General features: G+C 60.0%; 2 protein-coding genes across 4 annotated transcripts in view; both read right to left on the reverse strand.

Moving 5' to 3' along the window:
* Nucleotides 1-1,522: 1,522 nt before the first annotated feature.
* On the reverse strand, nucleotides 1,523-8,862 carry ABTB1 (ankyrin repeat and BTB domain containing 1). Of its 2 annotated transcripts, none has more exons than XM_011280251.4 (12): nucleotides 8,713-8,862; nucleotides 7,427-7,489; nucleotides 7,282-7,337; nucleotides 6,099-6,243; nucleotides 5,793-5,952; nucleotides 5,648-5,693; nucleotides 5,185-5,301; nucleotides 4,981-5,099; nucleotides 4,618-4,716; nucleotides 4,344-4,511; nucleotides 2,210-2,410; nucleotides 1,523-2,130 (listed from the first exon to the last, which is right to left on the reverse strand). In XM_011280251.4, exons 1-12 carry the CDS (start codon nucleotides 8,766-8,768, stop codon nucleotides 1,924-1,926), a joined length of 1,437 nt encoding a protein of 478 aa, XP_011278553.1. In that variant the 5' UTR covers nucleotides 8,769-8,862; the 3' UTR covers nucleotides 1,523-1,923. The 2 variants fall into 2 exon arrangements, with proteins under 2 accessions (XP_011278553.1, XP_011278554.1); XM_011280252.4 differs by having other exon boundaries at nucleotides 7,462-7,489; nucleotides 8,713-8,860.
* Nucleotides 8,863-8,995: 133 nt separating this feature from the next.
* PODXL2 (podocalyxin like 2) overlaps nucleotides 8,996-16,533 on the reverse strand; it is a 39,934-nt gene continuing 32,396 nt past the window's right edge. Inside the window, exons 5-8 of one of the 2 annotated variants that reach the window (XM_023250087.2) lie at nucleotides 13,094-13,250; nucleotides 12,475-12,536; nucleotides 9,999-10,178; nucleotides 8,996-9,526 (exon numbers count right to left, since the gene is read on the reverse strand). In XM_023250087.2, the coding sequence (XP_023105855.2) occupies nucleotides 9,314-9,526; nucleotides 9,999-10,178; nucleotides 12,475-12,536; nucleotides 13,094-13,250 (612 nt within the window). In that variant the 3' untranslated portion in view covers nucleotides 8,996-9,313. Of the gene's footprint in view, nucleotides 9,527-9,567; nucleotides 9,898-9,998; nucleotides 10,179-12,474; nucleotides 12,537-13,093; nucleotides 13,251-16,533 lie in introns of those variants that run through there. The other variant, XM_045052043.1, reaches the window with a different exon arrangement.

Below are 16,533 nucleotides of genomic sequence, written 5' to 3' on the forward strand. Positions count from 1 at the left end.
ATTTTTACTTAAATTTGTTATAAAACAAACACAATTTCAAATAATAGCTGTAAAAAAGATGGGTTCGGTAAACGAGTTCATTTTTGTCCCTAGTATCTATTTAAAAAAGGCATCGTAATGTAAAAAATTATTTTACTGCTTAAATCTCTTACCACATACCTTGGCACGCAAAGAGTTAGTGTGTGGTCTAAGGTGGGACCTGTGGCTCTTAGGCCACCGGGCTGGCCCCGCCCTTCCTGAGTGCCCAGGGCAACCAGAGTGACTTTGCTAAGCTGCAAGCGGCCTCCTGCCACTCCCTCCACACCTTGGGTGGAGCCCAGCATGTAAACAACACCACCAGCTCACTTCACGAGTAGCAGTAACTCGCTTTTCATGCCCCCAGCGAGAAAGGAGGCAACTATCAGAGTCATCCCAATTTACAGCTGGGCAAACTGAGGCACAGAGCTATGACCAGGCATAAGAGGCAGAACCAGGGTGGGAACTCTGGCCCCAGGAGGCCTGGGCTCCGGTCATGCTGACCCCTCACCCCATCTCATCTGGGGCCTTTTCAGGCTCCCAGGCCCTTGCCCAAACCCTGCCCTCCACCCAGCAGGCCCCGCTGTCCACTTAGCAGGTACTCCTTCCCCTCCCACATGCTGATCACCTCCCTGCCTGCTGGCTACCTTGTTCAACTGACTCGTCCAACCTTATAGCTTCCCCCACACGACCAACACGGCACACCAAAATGGATGAAATGCACTGGAGAGAGAAAAAGTCCCAGAAGTTCTGGAAGTGTGAAGAGTAAAGAGGCACAAAGGGCAGGGAGGGCCAGGACACCTGCCCCCGCTCCCAGGGCAGAATGGGGCAGGCCTCAGGGTGCTCACTGCCTGGTCCTCGGGGCCCAAGGGATCATGGGGACAGCCTGCAGGGCATTCAAAGAAGGCCCCCTCTGACATCCCTGATAATGTCACAGACCCTGTGGGAGAGGCCAGGAGGCCTCCCCAGGAAGGAGGCTGGCCCTGGGCCGAGGGAGGTAGAGGTGCGTCCTCAGCCCCTCCTGGCGCAAGGCTCCCCACAGCCAGCAGCCAGCAGCCGGCGAGTAGGGTCCCTGGGCCTCCTCCCACCCCTTCCACTTGGATGCTCGATAAATGAGCGCTAGGAGTGTCTGGGGCACAGGCCGCTCTTGCCCGGTCCAGGGGGAAGCAGCCTCTGCGGTCAGGCGATCAGCCTTCCCACTAAACCTCCCCCGGGACCCTGGGGTCAGACCTCACCACGAGGAGCCCGAGGCGAAAGCTGTGCCCGAGAGGAGTGCGACCACTGGAGAGGCTGGGCCCGGCTGCGAGATCTCAGGGGCCCCACAGAGAAGGGCCGCCTACTCAGACCCACAGACGCAGGCGCCCCCGGCCCCCAAGGAGCCCTCGCTGGGCACCCAGGCCTTCTAGCCTGGATGAGGGGGTTCACATGCAGAGCTCCTCCCTGGCGCTCCCAACTCCTACTCCTGGGCTCCCCCCACCCCCCACCGACACAGGCTGGGGCTCCCACGGTGAATTCAAGCTTTATTGCCACACACAGACTCTCCTGCTTCCTCTGGGCCAACTCCACGCCAGGCAGAAGCCGGCTTGCTGGGCTTGGCCTGGAAGCAAACACGCCACGGCCGGAAGAGCGGGGGGAGGGAGGAGGTCTGGGGGAGGGAGGCCCTAAGAGACCCCGACCCCAGGTTTCCCTGAGTGGCGCCCAGCCCCAGGGCCTTGGGGGCTGGCTCGTGTTGGGGGAAGGGGCTCATCCTGACCCTCCTCTGGGGCCCCCAGCCCTGTGGGGGGAGGGGCACCCCACCGAGCCCCCTCTGCCCCCCCGCGCCCCCGAGGGGCCAAGAAACAGAAAGAAGAGCTGCACATGCATGTGCGCCCACACATGCCGCCACAGGGGGCCCTCGCCAGCCGGCAGTCAGCAGTCCAGGCCAATGGACACCAGCAAGTCCTCAAGCGCCCGCAGCCGCTGCTGTGCCTCCTCGATGGCGCTGTAGGTCTGCACCGTGCTGGCCACGTGGAAGCGGATGTCGTCCACCAGCGGGATGGAGTCCGTCTCCTGCCGGGCGGCCACGGCCGCCGCCTCCTCCCGCACGGCCTCCACGAAGTCCTCCCGCTCCACCAGCTGCGGGCAGGCCAGCTCAGGGCGACGCCAGCCGCCTGCCCGCAGCCCGCCCCGCCCACCACGGCTCCCACAGGCCCACCTTCTCGATGACCTTGGCCATGTACTCGGTGCACTGGTCCTCGAGGCGCGCCAAGCGGAACAGCTTGGCCACACGCCACACGCCCACCACACTGTCCTCGTCCAGCAGCTGGGCCAGGCTGCGGCCACACAGCCGCTTCAGGCCTGGCAACAGGTACATGTCGGCCACGCTCAGCACGTCGTAGGCCGCCTCCGGGGGCAGCTGTGGAGAAAGGAGTGAGGGAGGGTGTGCCCAGAGGTCACCGAGGCCACTCAGGGGGCTGGCAGCAAGGTTGGGAGCTGTTAGGGAGAGGGCGGAGGATGCAGGCAGGGCAGGGGCTCCCACCCATGCCTTGGGGTGCCCAGACCGCTGCAGGCATCCGTGGGCCTAGAGGGCTGGAGGACCTGGGGTCCCCGTGCCTCGGGCAGGCCTGGAGGCCAGGTGGCAGGCAGGGCCTTAGCAGGGGAAAGAGCTCGGGTTGTGAATCACAGACCTGTGCTGTGGAATTCTAGCTGTGGGACTGCAGGCAAGTTACTTCACCTCTGTGTGCCTCAGTTTCCTCTCTGGGAGGTGCAACCATGCCTGCCTCAAAAGGTTGTCGGAAAACAGAAGGTGCTATCCAAACGGAGGCACCCACACGAAGGGTGATGGAGTTAACTCTTTCCCTGCTCTCTCCCACCCACACCTGGACCCTGTGCTGGGAGAGACCATGTGCTCAGTTCCGGTCCAGACTTTGGACAGTCACAGGGAACAGGCTGGAGACAGAGTGGGCAGGACCTCTGCTAGCACATCCCAGGCCACGCACACTGCTTACTTGGGCCAGGCACTTTCCCTGCGACACACACATCCACCTGCACAAGACCTTAAGAGAGAACAACTATGGGCATCCCTGCTTCCTAGAAGGGGGAAACTGAGGCACAGAGCAGTTCAGTAACCAGCCCAAGATCACACAGCTTGCGAGCAGCTAACCCAGTGCCAAACCAGGTTTGGAGCCCAAGTCCACACTTTGAGCCAGCCGCAAAGCTCAGGAGGGGTGGGGATGGGACAGGGTGGACCCTGGGTGGCAGGGGCCACAGAGCTGAGCTGTGCCGCAGGAGAAATGAAGCTGAGGAGGCAGGAGGAAAGGAGCCCCGGGAGGGCACTCAGGTGGAGAGGCTGGTGGGCTTAGGAATGGGGGTGCTACATGAGGCAAGCAAGCAAGGGGCTGAGGCCACAGCCCAGCTTGTCCCCCATGCCCTCCTCCTGCCCAGAGACCACCTTTCCCAGCCTGCCATGTTGGCAAGCACAGCCGCTAAGTTCTCTCCAGGGCAACATGAGAACCAGCGTGCGTGCGTGCGTGTGTGCGTGTGTGTGTGTGTGTGTGGCCTCCACCTGGCCTATGACAAAGACACTGCTTGCCTAGTCTTCCTCTTCGTCCTAAAATGTGAGCTGGCCTGCACACCAATCTCCAGATGCAGAGGGGAACAACACCCTGGGTGCTGCGGACCAGGTCTGGCCCACCCGGTGTTTTGTAACCAAGTGTTACTGGAACGCAGCCACACCCACTCACTTCTGCCCCGGCTCCCGGCTCCACAGGAGGGGAGAGCTCACCGGCTGGGACTGAGACCCCCTGGCACACGGCATTCACACACACACACACACACACACACACACACACACACACACACACACTTCTGGCCCTATCTACGGCTATTCATGTTGCCCGTATGTTAGGGATGGATGCTCTGGGGCAACTGAAGACCCGGAGAGGCACCAAGAGAGCTGGGGACAGACATCCAGACCCCTGGGAGTGGACAGCCTCAGGGTTCCCCACTGCTGTGGTAACTCAGGGTTACTGTCCCTACCCACCCTCCCTCTGGAGAAGAGAAGGCGGGGACCCTGGAGGCTGATACTAAGTTCCAAGTGTCACGGACTCATGATACAGCTCTTGTCACTCATTTCTGTTCTAGAACCTACCAAGGCCCCCTCAGCCTGAAAGAAAAATCCAAACATGTCCCCCACTCCGTCTCCAGCCTCACAGAAAACCAGCCCCACGGAGTCAGTCAGGACCTAGGCACTCCTTTCAGCCCCACGGTGACCCGGCCTGTGGACCTGTCCTGATTCCTGACTGTCACGCCCCCAAGCCCAGCAGACGCAGCCCGCCCGAGCCCCGCACCTCTGTGTGGTCACTGTATATGTAGTAGAGAACATGGGTGAAGATGTCAGGCGAGATGCCGTGTAGGGTGATGGCCGGGAGGCCGCCTGAGGCCTCCAGCTCCTCGTTCTCTCGGAAGTGGTCGTCCAGCAGGGCCCGGAAGTAGTCGCTTCGGCCGCAGAAGAAGGCCTGGGGGAGGCTGGGCTCAGGAGGGGCCGCTGCCAGGGTCTGTGGCCAGAGAGCTGGCCGGAGACTTAAGGCAAGGGGCTGGGGGGCTGGGGGGAAGGGACGGCACCTTGTGGCAGAGAAAGCTGCAACCTTCCACCCGGAAGCAGACGTCAGGACAGCTGTTGAAACCATCGGGGAAAGGGAACGGCAGCTCCCCGAGGTCACCCTGGGGGATGGGAGAGAAGACACCATCAGAGCAGGGGCAACAAGGGAGAGTGGCCGGCCCCAGCCAAGAGCCTGCTTTAGCTCCGTCCTGGCAGGGTGGGCTGCTGCCCCATCTGCAGGTTTGGGGAGGGGCGACCAAGGTAACCTGGGCTCAGAAAAGGGAAGTGACTGGCCCCCGGTCACACAAGGACTGAACCCAAGCATGGGGCTCGTGTACCACGGCTGCGTGCGCACCAGGCCCGGCCCCGGGTGGCCGTGCACTTACGCGGAGCTCAGGGGGCAGGGCACAGTCGGCCAGCAGGGCCATGTCCTCCCGAAGCCGGGGGTCTGCTGGGGGGGGCTCGATGGTCAGCACCTTCACGCATGTGCCTGGCTTGGACGCCACTGTGGAGGGGAGAGCACAGCTGCAGGGAGCCCACTGACCCTGCCAGTTCCCGCCCAATGCCCCGGACCCTAAGCCTGGACGCACCGAACTCGGACACCTTCTCACACTTGGCCTCCAGGTCGCTGAGCAGATCCCACAGCTGGCACTGCTTGGCCAGGCGCTCGCAGTCACTAACATGCTCCACACCGACGTCCAGGCGACCTGGGTGCAGTGCAGGAGGCTCAGAGCCTGAGAGGGGCCGTCCACTGTCCCCCATGCTGGGACTCCTGGGTCTGCTGGCTGTTTCGGCTTTCCCATCGGGAGCCACTGCCTGAGTTCTACAGACCCCGGGACGGGTGGGAGGGGGCTCGGTTTATGGGCAGGGTAAGTGCTTCCTGGGCGGACGCACAGGCTCCTCGCCTCCCAGCCCACCCAGGAGGCAGCTGGAACAGCACCACACCGCAGGGGACAAGCACCAGGACGTAAAGGGTGGGCCTGAGGCCACAGCTGGGTCTGCTGCTGGACAGACACCCTCTCCCTGCCGGCCCCACGGGGCCCGGAGGCTCACCTGTGTACAGGTACTGCAGCAGGGCCCCGAAGGCCACAGGGTTGATCTGCAGGTAGACACAGCCAGGAGGGAAGGTCGGAGGTGGCCCCCTAGCACGAGCCGCCAGCCGTCCCTCTGTCCCCCCCCCCCCCCGGGAGGGACGCACCAGTGGGTGTCGGAGGACCACGACACTCTTGCCCTTCCATTTGGTGTCCAGCATGTTGGCAAAGTAGGTGCTGCGCGCACCCAGGACGCAGCGGTGTGCCCGGAAGGGCTTCCCGTGCACCACAAAGATCACGTCGCTGTGGATGCCTTGTTCCAGAAGCCTGCGGAGGGACAGGCAAAGGGGGTGTGCAGCACGTGCCTCCCCGCGGTCTCACCACAGCAGCCCCCGTCCCATCCTGCAGGAGAGCCCTCGGCCCCGCATGACCACCCCACGCCACACACGAGCCAGCCCTGCACCCCATCTCACCGCTGCAGGAAGTCGTCGTAGTAATCCCGCCTCCTGCAAGAGGCTGTCACCTGCTTGTAATCGCGCAGGGCCCGGCGGATGGCGTCGCTCAGCGCCCCATAGAGGCAGCGCTCCCCATCAAAGGTGTTGGCCTCACAGCGGGCTCCTGGGAGCAGCCCCCGCCAGTCAGCAGGTCAGGGATTTGAACACTGCAGCTGGGACAGGGTCTGGGGGAAATCCTAATCTCCCCCCCCCCTCCATCCCGCAACCTTCCCACACGTAGGGCCAAGCCCTGGAACTTGCAGCCCCTCCCAAATGACCCTGGGCCCCCTCTGACGCGAGCATCCTCTCTGCCAGGGCCTAGGCACGCAAGTACTTCCGTGGACCACAGACTACAAACAGGGCAGGCTCAGGACTGCCCCTGTTCTATGCACCAGGGACACAGCCGTAAACATACAAATCCCTGTCCTGCCTGAAGTGACACTCTAGTGGGGCAACGGACAAAAAGCAGGTTAACAAATGATGTCAGGTGGTGCTATGAAGAAAACCAAAGCAAGACAAAGATAACGAAGGTTGCACCTGCCCACAGGGAGGTCACAGAAGGTCACCGTGTCAGTGACAACATGCAGTGACCTGAATGGCGGAGGGAGTCGGCCACGCAAAGATCTGGGAAAGGGCACTTTACGTAGGAAGAACAGCAAGTACAAAGACCCTGAGGTAGGAGCACCAGAGAGGCCAGCGCGGGTGGAAGAGTGAGCCCACAGGAGAGCCAAAGTAGGTGTGGCCAGAGGAAGACGACAGGCTGTGTGGACTGGCAAGTCATTCTAGTTTCATGCTAAACGCAAAGGGAAATCATTGGAGAAATGTTAAGCCTATTAGACTTGTTGTGAGATGGACCAGGCTGCAATATGGAGAACAGACTGTAGGTGGGGCAAGAGGGGTGGCGGGTGACCGGAGGAGGCTGGCTCTGCGGCCAGGGAGAGATGCTGTAGCCCGGCTGGGCGGTGGCAGTGGAGATGGGGAAGTGGGCAAACAGGAAAACAGGTTCTGAAGGTAGAACCAAGAGTACTGGCTGACTGGGTATGTGGAGGGGTAAAGGAAGGACAGGGCGTGAGGGCATCGGCCAATGCACACCCATGCCTTTGTGCCCCCGCACATGCGCAGACCGCACATACACGCACGCAGCCCCGGCCCCTTCTCTCACCATTGGCCAGAAGATAGAGTACTAGCTCCTCATGCCCACACAGGCAGGCGTAGTACCTGAAGGAGGGAGAGGAGTACAGGAGGCAGTTATCGGGACTGAAGGCGCCCCCCCACTGGCCCTGACCACCCACCCGCCCGGCACTCACAAGGGGGTGCTGTCCCACTTGTCCCGCACATTCACCTCCACGTCCCGCTGCTCCAGCAGGTACCTAGACGGGGAGAAAGTCAAACCTGGGTCAGGACAAGTTCATGGTCTGGGAGAGGAGACCCATGGAGTGGGGAAAGAGAGAAGACATCCCTTTTGGCTGGGGGAAGTCTCCCCTAGGTGAGGGCAGATGACAAGCAGACCAGAGCAGGAAAGACATTCGAAGCAAAGGGACCAACACAGGTAGAGAGTGTAGATGTGAACGCCTAAGGCAGATGCTGAGACTGCGAGCAGTAGGGACCTCTGGCCTGAAGGCATTTGGGAGCGAGGAGGCAGCGATGGGCCATCTGTTCTGCCACAGCCCTCTGGCTGCTTGGGACCGCAGACTAGATAGAGGAGACTGGAGGTATGGAAGCCAAGGAGAAGGCTGCTGCAAGTGTCCTGGTGGTGTGGAAGCATGAAGAGAAGTGGCCAGATTCTAGAAGGCAGAAGTCAGGAGACATGGTGGCTGACGGGATGTGAGAGGTGACGGGGGTCATCATGGACTGAAGCCATCACTGAGGTCAGGCAGCCTGGGGGAGATGTCTAAGTTGGACCAGGTGTGCTCTGAATTGCACTTGGCTTTGGGGGGTATCAGCTAACTCCTAGGTGAACCTGAAGCTGGGATGGGACCAGGGACACCGTGGGAGTCAGCAAGCCTGGGACTAACCCAAGGGAGCTAGTGGTGGGTCAGAACTAGGGAACACGGAACGGCCCGCTAAGAGATGTGCCTCACATCCCAACCAGGCACCCCCTCACTCCCTGCTTTATGGCGATTTCAGTGCCAGGTTTGTTTTAACCGCATTTAGGAGTTTCCGAATCTCCGGGATCAGAGGTTGATTCTGGGTCCTAGTTGTCCCAGAGTGCCAGGCCCAGAGCGGATCAGTGGGATGAGCCACGTCTGGAGTCCCAGGCCCGCCCCAGGGTTTGACCTCCGGGGCCTGAGCGCTCAGAGGACGACCCCCTCCTCTCCGCCCACTTCTCCGGAGCTCCGCGTAGCAGTCCTCTCCTCTAGGAAGCCCTCCGGGACCCCAAGGAGTAAATCACCGCCAGCACTCCGTCCCCAGCCCCGGTTCGGAAGGCTGCCACGGCCCCCTGCTTTGCCTCTTGGGGGTAGGTCAGCCGAGGGTCGGCCGCCAGGACTGCGGCGGCACAGGGGCGCGCGCCTGTCCCGAGCCCGTCCACTGCACGCCCCCGGGGGCGCCCCGCCTCACTCCCCGCACACTCCCAGGGCGCCGGGGTCCTCACCGCACTCGGCCCACATCCCCCTTCCTGCAGCTGGCGAAGAGATCGCTGGTGTCCATGATGCGGGCGGCTCGGAACCCGGCCGAACGACCTCAGGCGGCGGCGGCAGCGGCGGCGGCGGCAGCGCGCCCCGGCCGGATGTAAACACACGCCGACCCCGCCCCGCTCCGCAGCGGCGCCTGGCGCCCGGAGGACCGACCTGGGCCGCCCCGCCCCGCCCCCTGCGCGCCCGCCCCGCCCCCGCCCCGCCCCGCCGCGGAGCAAGAACGAGTCCGGCAGGCAAACGGGCTGGGCCCGGCGTGGTCTCCGGGCGGCTTTAATGGGGGTCCCGGGGCGCGGCCGGGGAAGCGGGGCCGTTCCGGGACCGGCTCCTGGGGGCGCCAGACGGGGATGGGGAGGGCTGTGCCGAGACTGTTCCGTGAGTCTGTGGGAAGCGGGAGGACCCCGCACCGAGGGCCGGGCTGCGGGAGAGCGGCCGGGGCCGGGAGGGGAGGGGAGGCGCGGTTGTCCGCTCCGGATCCGCCCAGCTCGTCCCGGCGCAGTCCCAACGGGGCGAGGGTACGGCCGCGGGGTCACAGCGGGCCAGAGCTGCCGGAGGGCGCCCTCACAGGTGCGTGTCCTCCTCAAACACGTCCGAGTCCTCAGGGTCCCGCTTGCCCCCCATGAGCGCGCTCCAGCCCCCCGGGCCGTTGACGGCCCCGCCGCCGTTCAGGCTGGGCTGCTTCTCCTGCATCTCCGACTGGCTGTCGCTGGCCACGTCCAGCGTGGGGTTGTCGTGGCAGCCGTTCTCTACGAAGCGCAGCTCCTCGCCGTGGGACTGTGGCGACGGGAGAGGGACGCTGGGCAAGCGCTGTGGCCCAAGCCCCAACCCGCCTGTGACCTTGAACGAGTCACCTCACTCGCGGTTCCTTCCCTAGTGTGTGAAACCCTCCACAGGCAACCACCAGCGGACCCTCCACAGACGCCCGCTCCCTACTGTTCTGTCCCCCAAACTCCTAAAGATCCTTTGCACTAAACAACCGGTGGCCTCCCTGGTGTCATCTGAGCCCTCCCAATGGCCCCCCACTGCACCTCTAGCACCTATCACGGGGCTGCTTCCCTGCAGAGGGGGACAGGTTGGGTGCCAAGGCTCCGGACAAGCAGCTTCACTCGAAGTACCCCATCCCGGGACAATCGCGGCCACCCCACCTGCACATGAGGACGACGACCTTGACCTTGTGGGGTACTGTCTCCACCACAGGCCCCGCCCCCAGCCCAAGCCATCTGGCTGAACTTGACCCCATGCTCACCACGTGTTTGAGCTTGGGCAGCCGCCGCTGCCAGCAGTTATAGAGCAGGCCCAGCACGATGATGATCACACAGATGGCACCGATGACCACCAGCACCACAAAGAGGGTCCCATAGTCGCTGCGCACCTGGCTGGCCCGGGCCTGGCAGCTGCTCGTAGTGGAGTAGTTCTGGATGCCAATCTGGGGGTGGGAGGGGTCAGCTTCCTCAGCTGAGGTCCTGGGTGCCAGGGCTTCCCACAGGGCCGTGGGGTTAGGGCTCAGGCACAGGAAACAGGCTTTGAGAAGAGCTGGCATAATCCTGACTAAGCCCCCTCGGAGGCCGGGACCTGTGCTCATCTGGGAATCTAGCCCTATCTCTGCCCTATCTCCCTCTGTTCACCTGACAGCAGCCCCAAGCCTCTTGATCCCATGCCTCCATTCCCAGCCTTCCCTCACATTGCCACCATGGCTCTGCCCTGACTCTGTCCCTGCTGGGGCAGAAGTTTGGCTCCACTATGGAATCAGGTCCCTGAACCAGTCTCCACCTTGGGGATGGAGGTGTTCAGGTATCATTCTGCCCATTATGGGCTATAGACAGTGTAGACTGGGATACTGGGGACAGCCTACATCCCAGGCTATCACCAGCTCCCAGCTTCCTCCCTTTGCCCGTTAAGAGTAGTCACCACAGGCATTGAGCTGCCCAGTACCCCTGCCACAGAGCAGGCTGTCTTGGGCGGGTCTGCCTTCTTGGTCCTAGAGGTTGTTGTGCCCACACCGGGCCAGGCAAGCACTCTCTCCATAACTCAGCCTCTTGGGCAGAAAGCAGGGAAGGGGAGATGCCATCCTCATCCGATGACAGGTGCCGGGGAGAGGGTGCTGTCTACTAGCCCCCAGTGTAGAGACCTGGGAACCTCCCTTTCTGCTTTGGGCTTCCCTAAGGCAAGGTTGTCATCTCTTCCTGAGTGTCTGTGAACATCCTGTTTAGTTACAGTACTATTCTCCATTGGCTTTTGAAGTTATCAAAGATCAGTTTCTCTCAGTAGAATCACCCACCAATGACACTGCTAAATTTTCCCACTCATATACTTCCAAAAAGACACAGCATGCCTTCTGGCCAAGTCAGTCTGAACAGTGTCCAGTAAAGCTAGAACACCCAGGGGCCGGGAGAAGAGGCAGGAAGTTTGTGGGGAAAAAAAAAGATCAAAGCCAGCCCAAGTTTCCTTCCACCAGTCCCCCTGTGTTCACGAACCCAGAACTTCACAACTGGAAAGGCCCTCGGTAACCATCCAGGTAGTGAGGACAGCCTCACGGTTAAAGGCCTGGACTCTTAACATCATTCAGGCCTCATCCGAAGCCTGGCTCTGTTGCGTAGTGGCTGTGCCTTCTCAGGTGGGCCACCTCCCTTCTCTGGGCTACAGCTCTCACATACAGCACCTACAGTACTCCACAGGTACCTTATTTAATCCTGACAAGGCCTGGGGTGGCGGTGAGGGCCAAGTGAGAGAACCCAGCGCAGTCCAGCACTTAGTAAGCACTCAGTGTGCTTATCAAAAACACCCAAAACCACCACCACAACCACCTTTCCGCCTGGCATGTGATAGATAGGGAGGCAGGGCCCATGGTCACGGCCAATTCATCTTTCACAGCTATGAAATGCTGCAGAGCCTCGGAAAAGGGGACTAATGCCAGGTCACTGGGTTCCACAGTGAGTACGAGTACTTTGGATGGAGATGAATGGTGATGGTCCTGAAGAAAGGAGGTGAGGAGCCCAAGGTGTTTCCCTTCAGAAAAAGTACAAGGACCAGAAGGACCGAGGGGACCTGCCCCTCCCACAGGCCCAGCTCTGCTCAGCCTGACGCAGGGGTAGCAGGTGGTGCAGGAGGAGAGGTTGGCCAGCCTGCCCTCCAGCCCACATCTCCAGGACTGGCCATGCAGCTGGCCAACCGCACAGGGGTCAGGGATGCCCCTCAAGATGGCAGGGCTGTCGCCCAAGCCTGAGCCCCGTGCCCACTCCCCAGCAGGCCCTCTCCCACCAGAGAGCTCCTGGCTGATGGCCTCCGGGCCGTGTTCATGCCTGTCTTTCCCCTGTGGTTTCTGAGACTGCGGCACACTCTCCCAGCCCACGAGACCTCTGCCCAGTTCCTGGGCCAGACATGGTGTCGCTCCTGCTATCTTCCCAGAAACGCCCACTTACCAGTCCAGATCCCCCTCGGAGGTCCCCTTCCCTCTGAGTCCTCTCCTGCCCCCGACCCGTTCCTGGCCCTTCCCGCCCCTGGCCGTTTCGCGAACTGTGCGGTTGTGCACACACGTGTGTACGCACTCCGTCTCTCCCACAGGAATGGCGTCTCAGGACAGCTAAAAGGAGGAGCTGCCCAGAGCAAGAGGCTGTCTTCTGCTCCTTCGCACCACGGTGCAGGTTGTCTCCTGCCCTCAGGGAAGCCAGCCCTGCTCCCAGAACTTCAAAGAACAGGAGGGGAGCGGCTCCCTGCCCTCTTACCTCCACCAGATTCCTGCGGATGTCTCCCAGCATGGAAAGGACATCTTGAGTGGGCACCACCCCTGGGGGGAGACACCATCATCAGCACAGCCCCGGCCACTGAGGCACCCCCAGCCCCCTGGGACAGCCTCTGGCCTAAGCTTCCAGAACCTTGTTTCCCAGCTCTTGACCACACGTGGACCTCATGGTGCATGTGCTCCTATGCTTGCTTCCTGCTGGCTGACTCATTAAAAAGGACTGAGTGAATGACCGCCATGTGACAGGTGTGACACCAGGCGGTCACTCCCACAGCCCCCCAGCGCTGCGTTCTGAACGTGCCCCCTCCACAGCCCCCTACCACTAAGTGTACGCACCCCCCGCCGTGCTAAAACCACACCTCTTCCCCTCTGGGTCCGAACTTCACACCCTCGTCTTCTCCAACTCCAGCTTGTCAATACTCCCTGAATCCTGCACTGGGGGCCCAACCACTACCACATCCTCTTATCCCAGAGGTCCACGTTCAAAGCCCCTGTCCGTGCACTCGCCCGTGGTTCTGCAGACCTCCCGTGGCCCTCAGGACATGGTGCTGGTGTAGGGCTGCCCCCCTAGGCCCTCCCTTCCGTGGGCTGTCCCCTCTCACCCTGCTCGCCCACCAAGGTCATTAGAAGGTGCTGCTCCTTCTCGCTGGGCTTGCTCAGGGAGATGTGCCAGTCCCCGTGGCGGCCACTGCCGTGGCGGGGCAGCACCTCCTCCACCAGGGCCAGGAGCTGCAGCCCCCGGTGCTGCCGGAACACCTCCTACAAGGACGGAAAGAGAGCCCCATGCTCAGTGAGGGAGGGGCCCGCCTCCAGGCCCGGCCCCCATTCCAGCCCCCAGCCTCCAGCCTCCCGGTGGTCAAACTCCGACCACCGGGAAAGGCCATCTGGCTGCTCCAGAGGGGACCGCTCTCGTAGCTCCGGAGACTGCTAGAGAGGCCGTGAGCGTGGCCTTCAGGCGAGGCTGTGGGAACACGTAGACGCACACCCACTGGTTCCGGCAGGCATCTGGGAGCTCCTTCCAGCCTGGGCTTCTCATATGAGGAGGGCATGGGCCTGCCCAGGGACACTCACAGCTGACCTGGGAACAGATACGCTCGCACGAACAAGGACTGTGGGGAGCTTGTGAGTGGTGTGTGAAGGCCTAGGGCAGTCTGCTGGTCAGGCCTGGGGTTCAAGAGTATAGTGCGAGGGGTGAATATACCGGGGGGGGGGGGGGTCAGGGGTGCAATGGACCAAAGATGCGCACGGCCACGCAGCCACGGAACCCGGGAGGGGGGTGGTGGGGAGGGGTAACGTGCTCCTCTCTTGCCTGTCATTGCAGAGATACGGCCCAAAGCTGGGGAGTCGAGAAAGATGTCTGACCACCCTCACGGAGGCAGCAGTGACCAAAGGAACTAAAACAGACATGGTTAAAATGGTAACTCCTGGAAACAGGGCCAGGGGCAGGAGGAGGGATATAAGGAGACTTCATTTGCATCTGACACTCTCTTGTACTGCTTAGATTTTCTTCACCTCGTGTATATATAATTACATAATTAAAAACCACAAACGAGAGGCAGGCACTGGCTGGGAGCTCACTGAGTGGCGGAAACCCACGCAAGCCGCCAACCTCGCCCCATCAGGGAAAAGCCCCCCCTCCGGGCCCTGTAGCTGCCCCCCTCGCCCAGGCTCCTCTCCAGCAGCCATCTCCTGCCGGGATGCAGGAAATCATGGGCTGCTGCACCTGGTTTCCGTATTCCCAGCTGTTCCGCTCTCTCTCCAGTGCCCTGCCTTAGAGCTTCGAGCTGGGCGTCTCGTCACACCACTCCCACGGGGCCCTGATGCTCCTATCGCCTTTCCGTGAGAGCCCAAGCTAGTGAGCCTCCCAGGTCATCGTCCTACCCTACAGGCCACCAAGGGGACTGGAGTTCCTTGTGACCATGGCAAATGGCAGGTGGAAGCCCAAGCCCTGGCACTCACCAGCCTAACAGAAAGCCAAGTTAAAGCCAAAGTTCCGAACTTGGCAGAAAACTGGTATCCGGAGCTAGCCATGAGCTGCTGGGAAAGCCCTGTTCCCCAAGCAGGTCTTACCGTCCTCATGTTCATGTGCACACGCGTGGGGGGATGGGGTACACGCCTGCATCTGCCTCAGTCGCATGCATGCACTGAACCCAGCAGCCTCCCTGCTTACAAAAGGAACACACTCCTACCAGGGCAATGCCTCCCCCCTGCCACAGGCCTATGATCCCCGACATGTGCACGTCCCACGTTTTCTGTGTCCAGATGTCTGCCTGGCTTAAGCTCACAGACCTGCGATGTCCTGGTAACATCTGATGGCTATATATTTCGTGCCACTTATTTTGTAGATAGGCACTGAGTGTCACTGGCTTAGAGAGAAAGCCCTGAATCTGGAATCAAACAAATCTGGGTTCAAATCCTGGTTCTGCCATTCACCAGCTCTGGGACCTTTAGCAAAATACTAAACCTCTCTGAGCCTCAGCCTCCCCATCTGAAAACATGAGCATCGGTCCTAACGTGATGGGCTTCATGTTAGGATTAAAAGGAAAGTACGTATTCTGTCACAGGTGCCAGGACAATTGGATAGCCCAGTATCAAGAAAAAAATTCCCTGACTCATACTTCACACTACAGTCAATTCCAGATGGATTTCAGATCTAAAGCTTTTACAAGTAAACCTAGAAAGCTATCTTCGTTACCTCCGAGGAGGCAAAGATTTCTAAAATGGACCCGAAAACACTAACCATGAAGGAGAAAATTGGTAAGTTGGACTATTTTATGATCAATTTTTTTTTTTTTTTTTGAGACAGAGAGAGACAGAGCATGAACGGAGGAGGGGCAGAGAGAGAGGGAGACACAGAATCAGAAGCAGGCTTCAGGCTCCGAGCCGTCAGCCCAGAGCCTGGCGCGGGGCTCGAACTCACGGACCACAAGATCGTGACCTGAGTCGAAGTCGGACGCTTAACCGACTGAGCCACCCAGGCGCCCCTTATGGTCAAATTTTTAAAAATTAAGAGCTCCCGTGGGCGCCTGGATGGCTCAATCGGTTAAGTTTCCGACTGCAGCACAGGTCGTGATCTTGCAGCTCGTGGGTTCGAGCCCGCGTCACGCTCTGTGCTGACAGCTCAGAGCCTGGAGCTTGCTTTGCATTCTGTGTCTCCCCTTCTCTCTGCCCCTCCCCTGCTTGCACTCTGTCCCTTTCTCAAAAATAACTAAACATTAAAAAAATTAAAAAAACCACTTCCGTTTATCAAAGGTACTATTAAGAGAGAAAAAAGGTGGGGCGCCTGGGTGGCTCAGTCAGTTAAGCGACTGGTTTCGGCTGAGGTCATGATCTCACGGTTCGTGAGTTTGAGCTCTGCGTCAGGCTCTGTGCTGACAGCTCAGCACAGATTCTGTGTCTGTCTTCCTCTCTCTCTGTCTCTCCCCTGCTCACACTCTGTCTCTCAAAAAATAAACATTAAAAAAATTAATAAAAAAAGAGAGGAAAAAGGCAACCCACAGAATAGTAACAGATATTTATGAGATATATGTCTCATATATACACACACACATACACATACACACACACTTCACAGAGATCTCACATCCAGGTTATATAAATTCAGAGAAATTAATTTGAAAACGTCAAGATAACCCAATCGGATGCAATCAGCCGAAACACATATGAAAAGGTGCTCAAGTTCGTGACTCATCAGGGAAATGCAAATTAAAACCACAAAGTGACACCAGCACCCTACACACTTTGAGAAATGCCTAAAATGAAGACAATGCCAAGGCTGAGAGAGACAAGGAAGAACCAGACCTGGCACATGCTGCTAGAGGCAGTATAACTGGGTACAAACGCTTTGGGAGGCTGTTGGACAGCTTCTGTTCAAGGTGGATATATACACACCGTGCCCCTGCCATGCCACCATGAGAACTGTGTCCATAATGCTCCCCAAAATATGTGTCCAAGAGCAGCCACAGCAGCACATTCCCAAGAGCCCGAAGCTGGAAATTACTCAAAGGCCCAGCAACATTAGAACACATACATCAATGGGACA

The sequence above is a fragment of the Felis catus genome, chromosome A2 (assembly GCF_018350175.1).
Source record: "Felis catus isolate Fca126 chromosome A2, F.catus_Fca126_mat1.0, whole genome shotgun sequence".
Taxonomy (NCBI): domain Eukaryota; kingdom Metazoa; phylum Chordata; class Mammalia; order Carnivora; family Felidae; genus Felis; species Felis catus.

What these genes read in the sequence shown, in the direction of transcription:
- ABTB1 (XM_011280251.4), bottom strand. Translation starts at nt 8,768, where the DNA reads ATGGACACCAGCGATCTCTTCGCCAGCTGCAGGAAGGGGGATGTGGGC. An exon ending in AAGTGGGACAGCACCCCCTT is followed by an intron (nt 7,338 to 7,426) that starts GTGAGTGCCGGG and finishes TCCCTCCTTCAG; the next exon opens with GTACTACGCCTGCCTGTGTG. An exon ending in TACGACGACTTCCTGCAGCG is followed by an intron (nt 5,953 to 6,098) that starts GTGAGATGGGGT and finishes GTCCCTCCGCAG; the next exon opens with GCTTCTGGAACAAGGCATCC.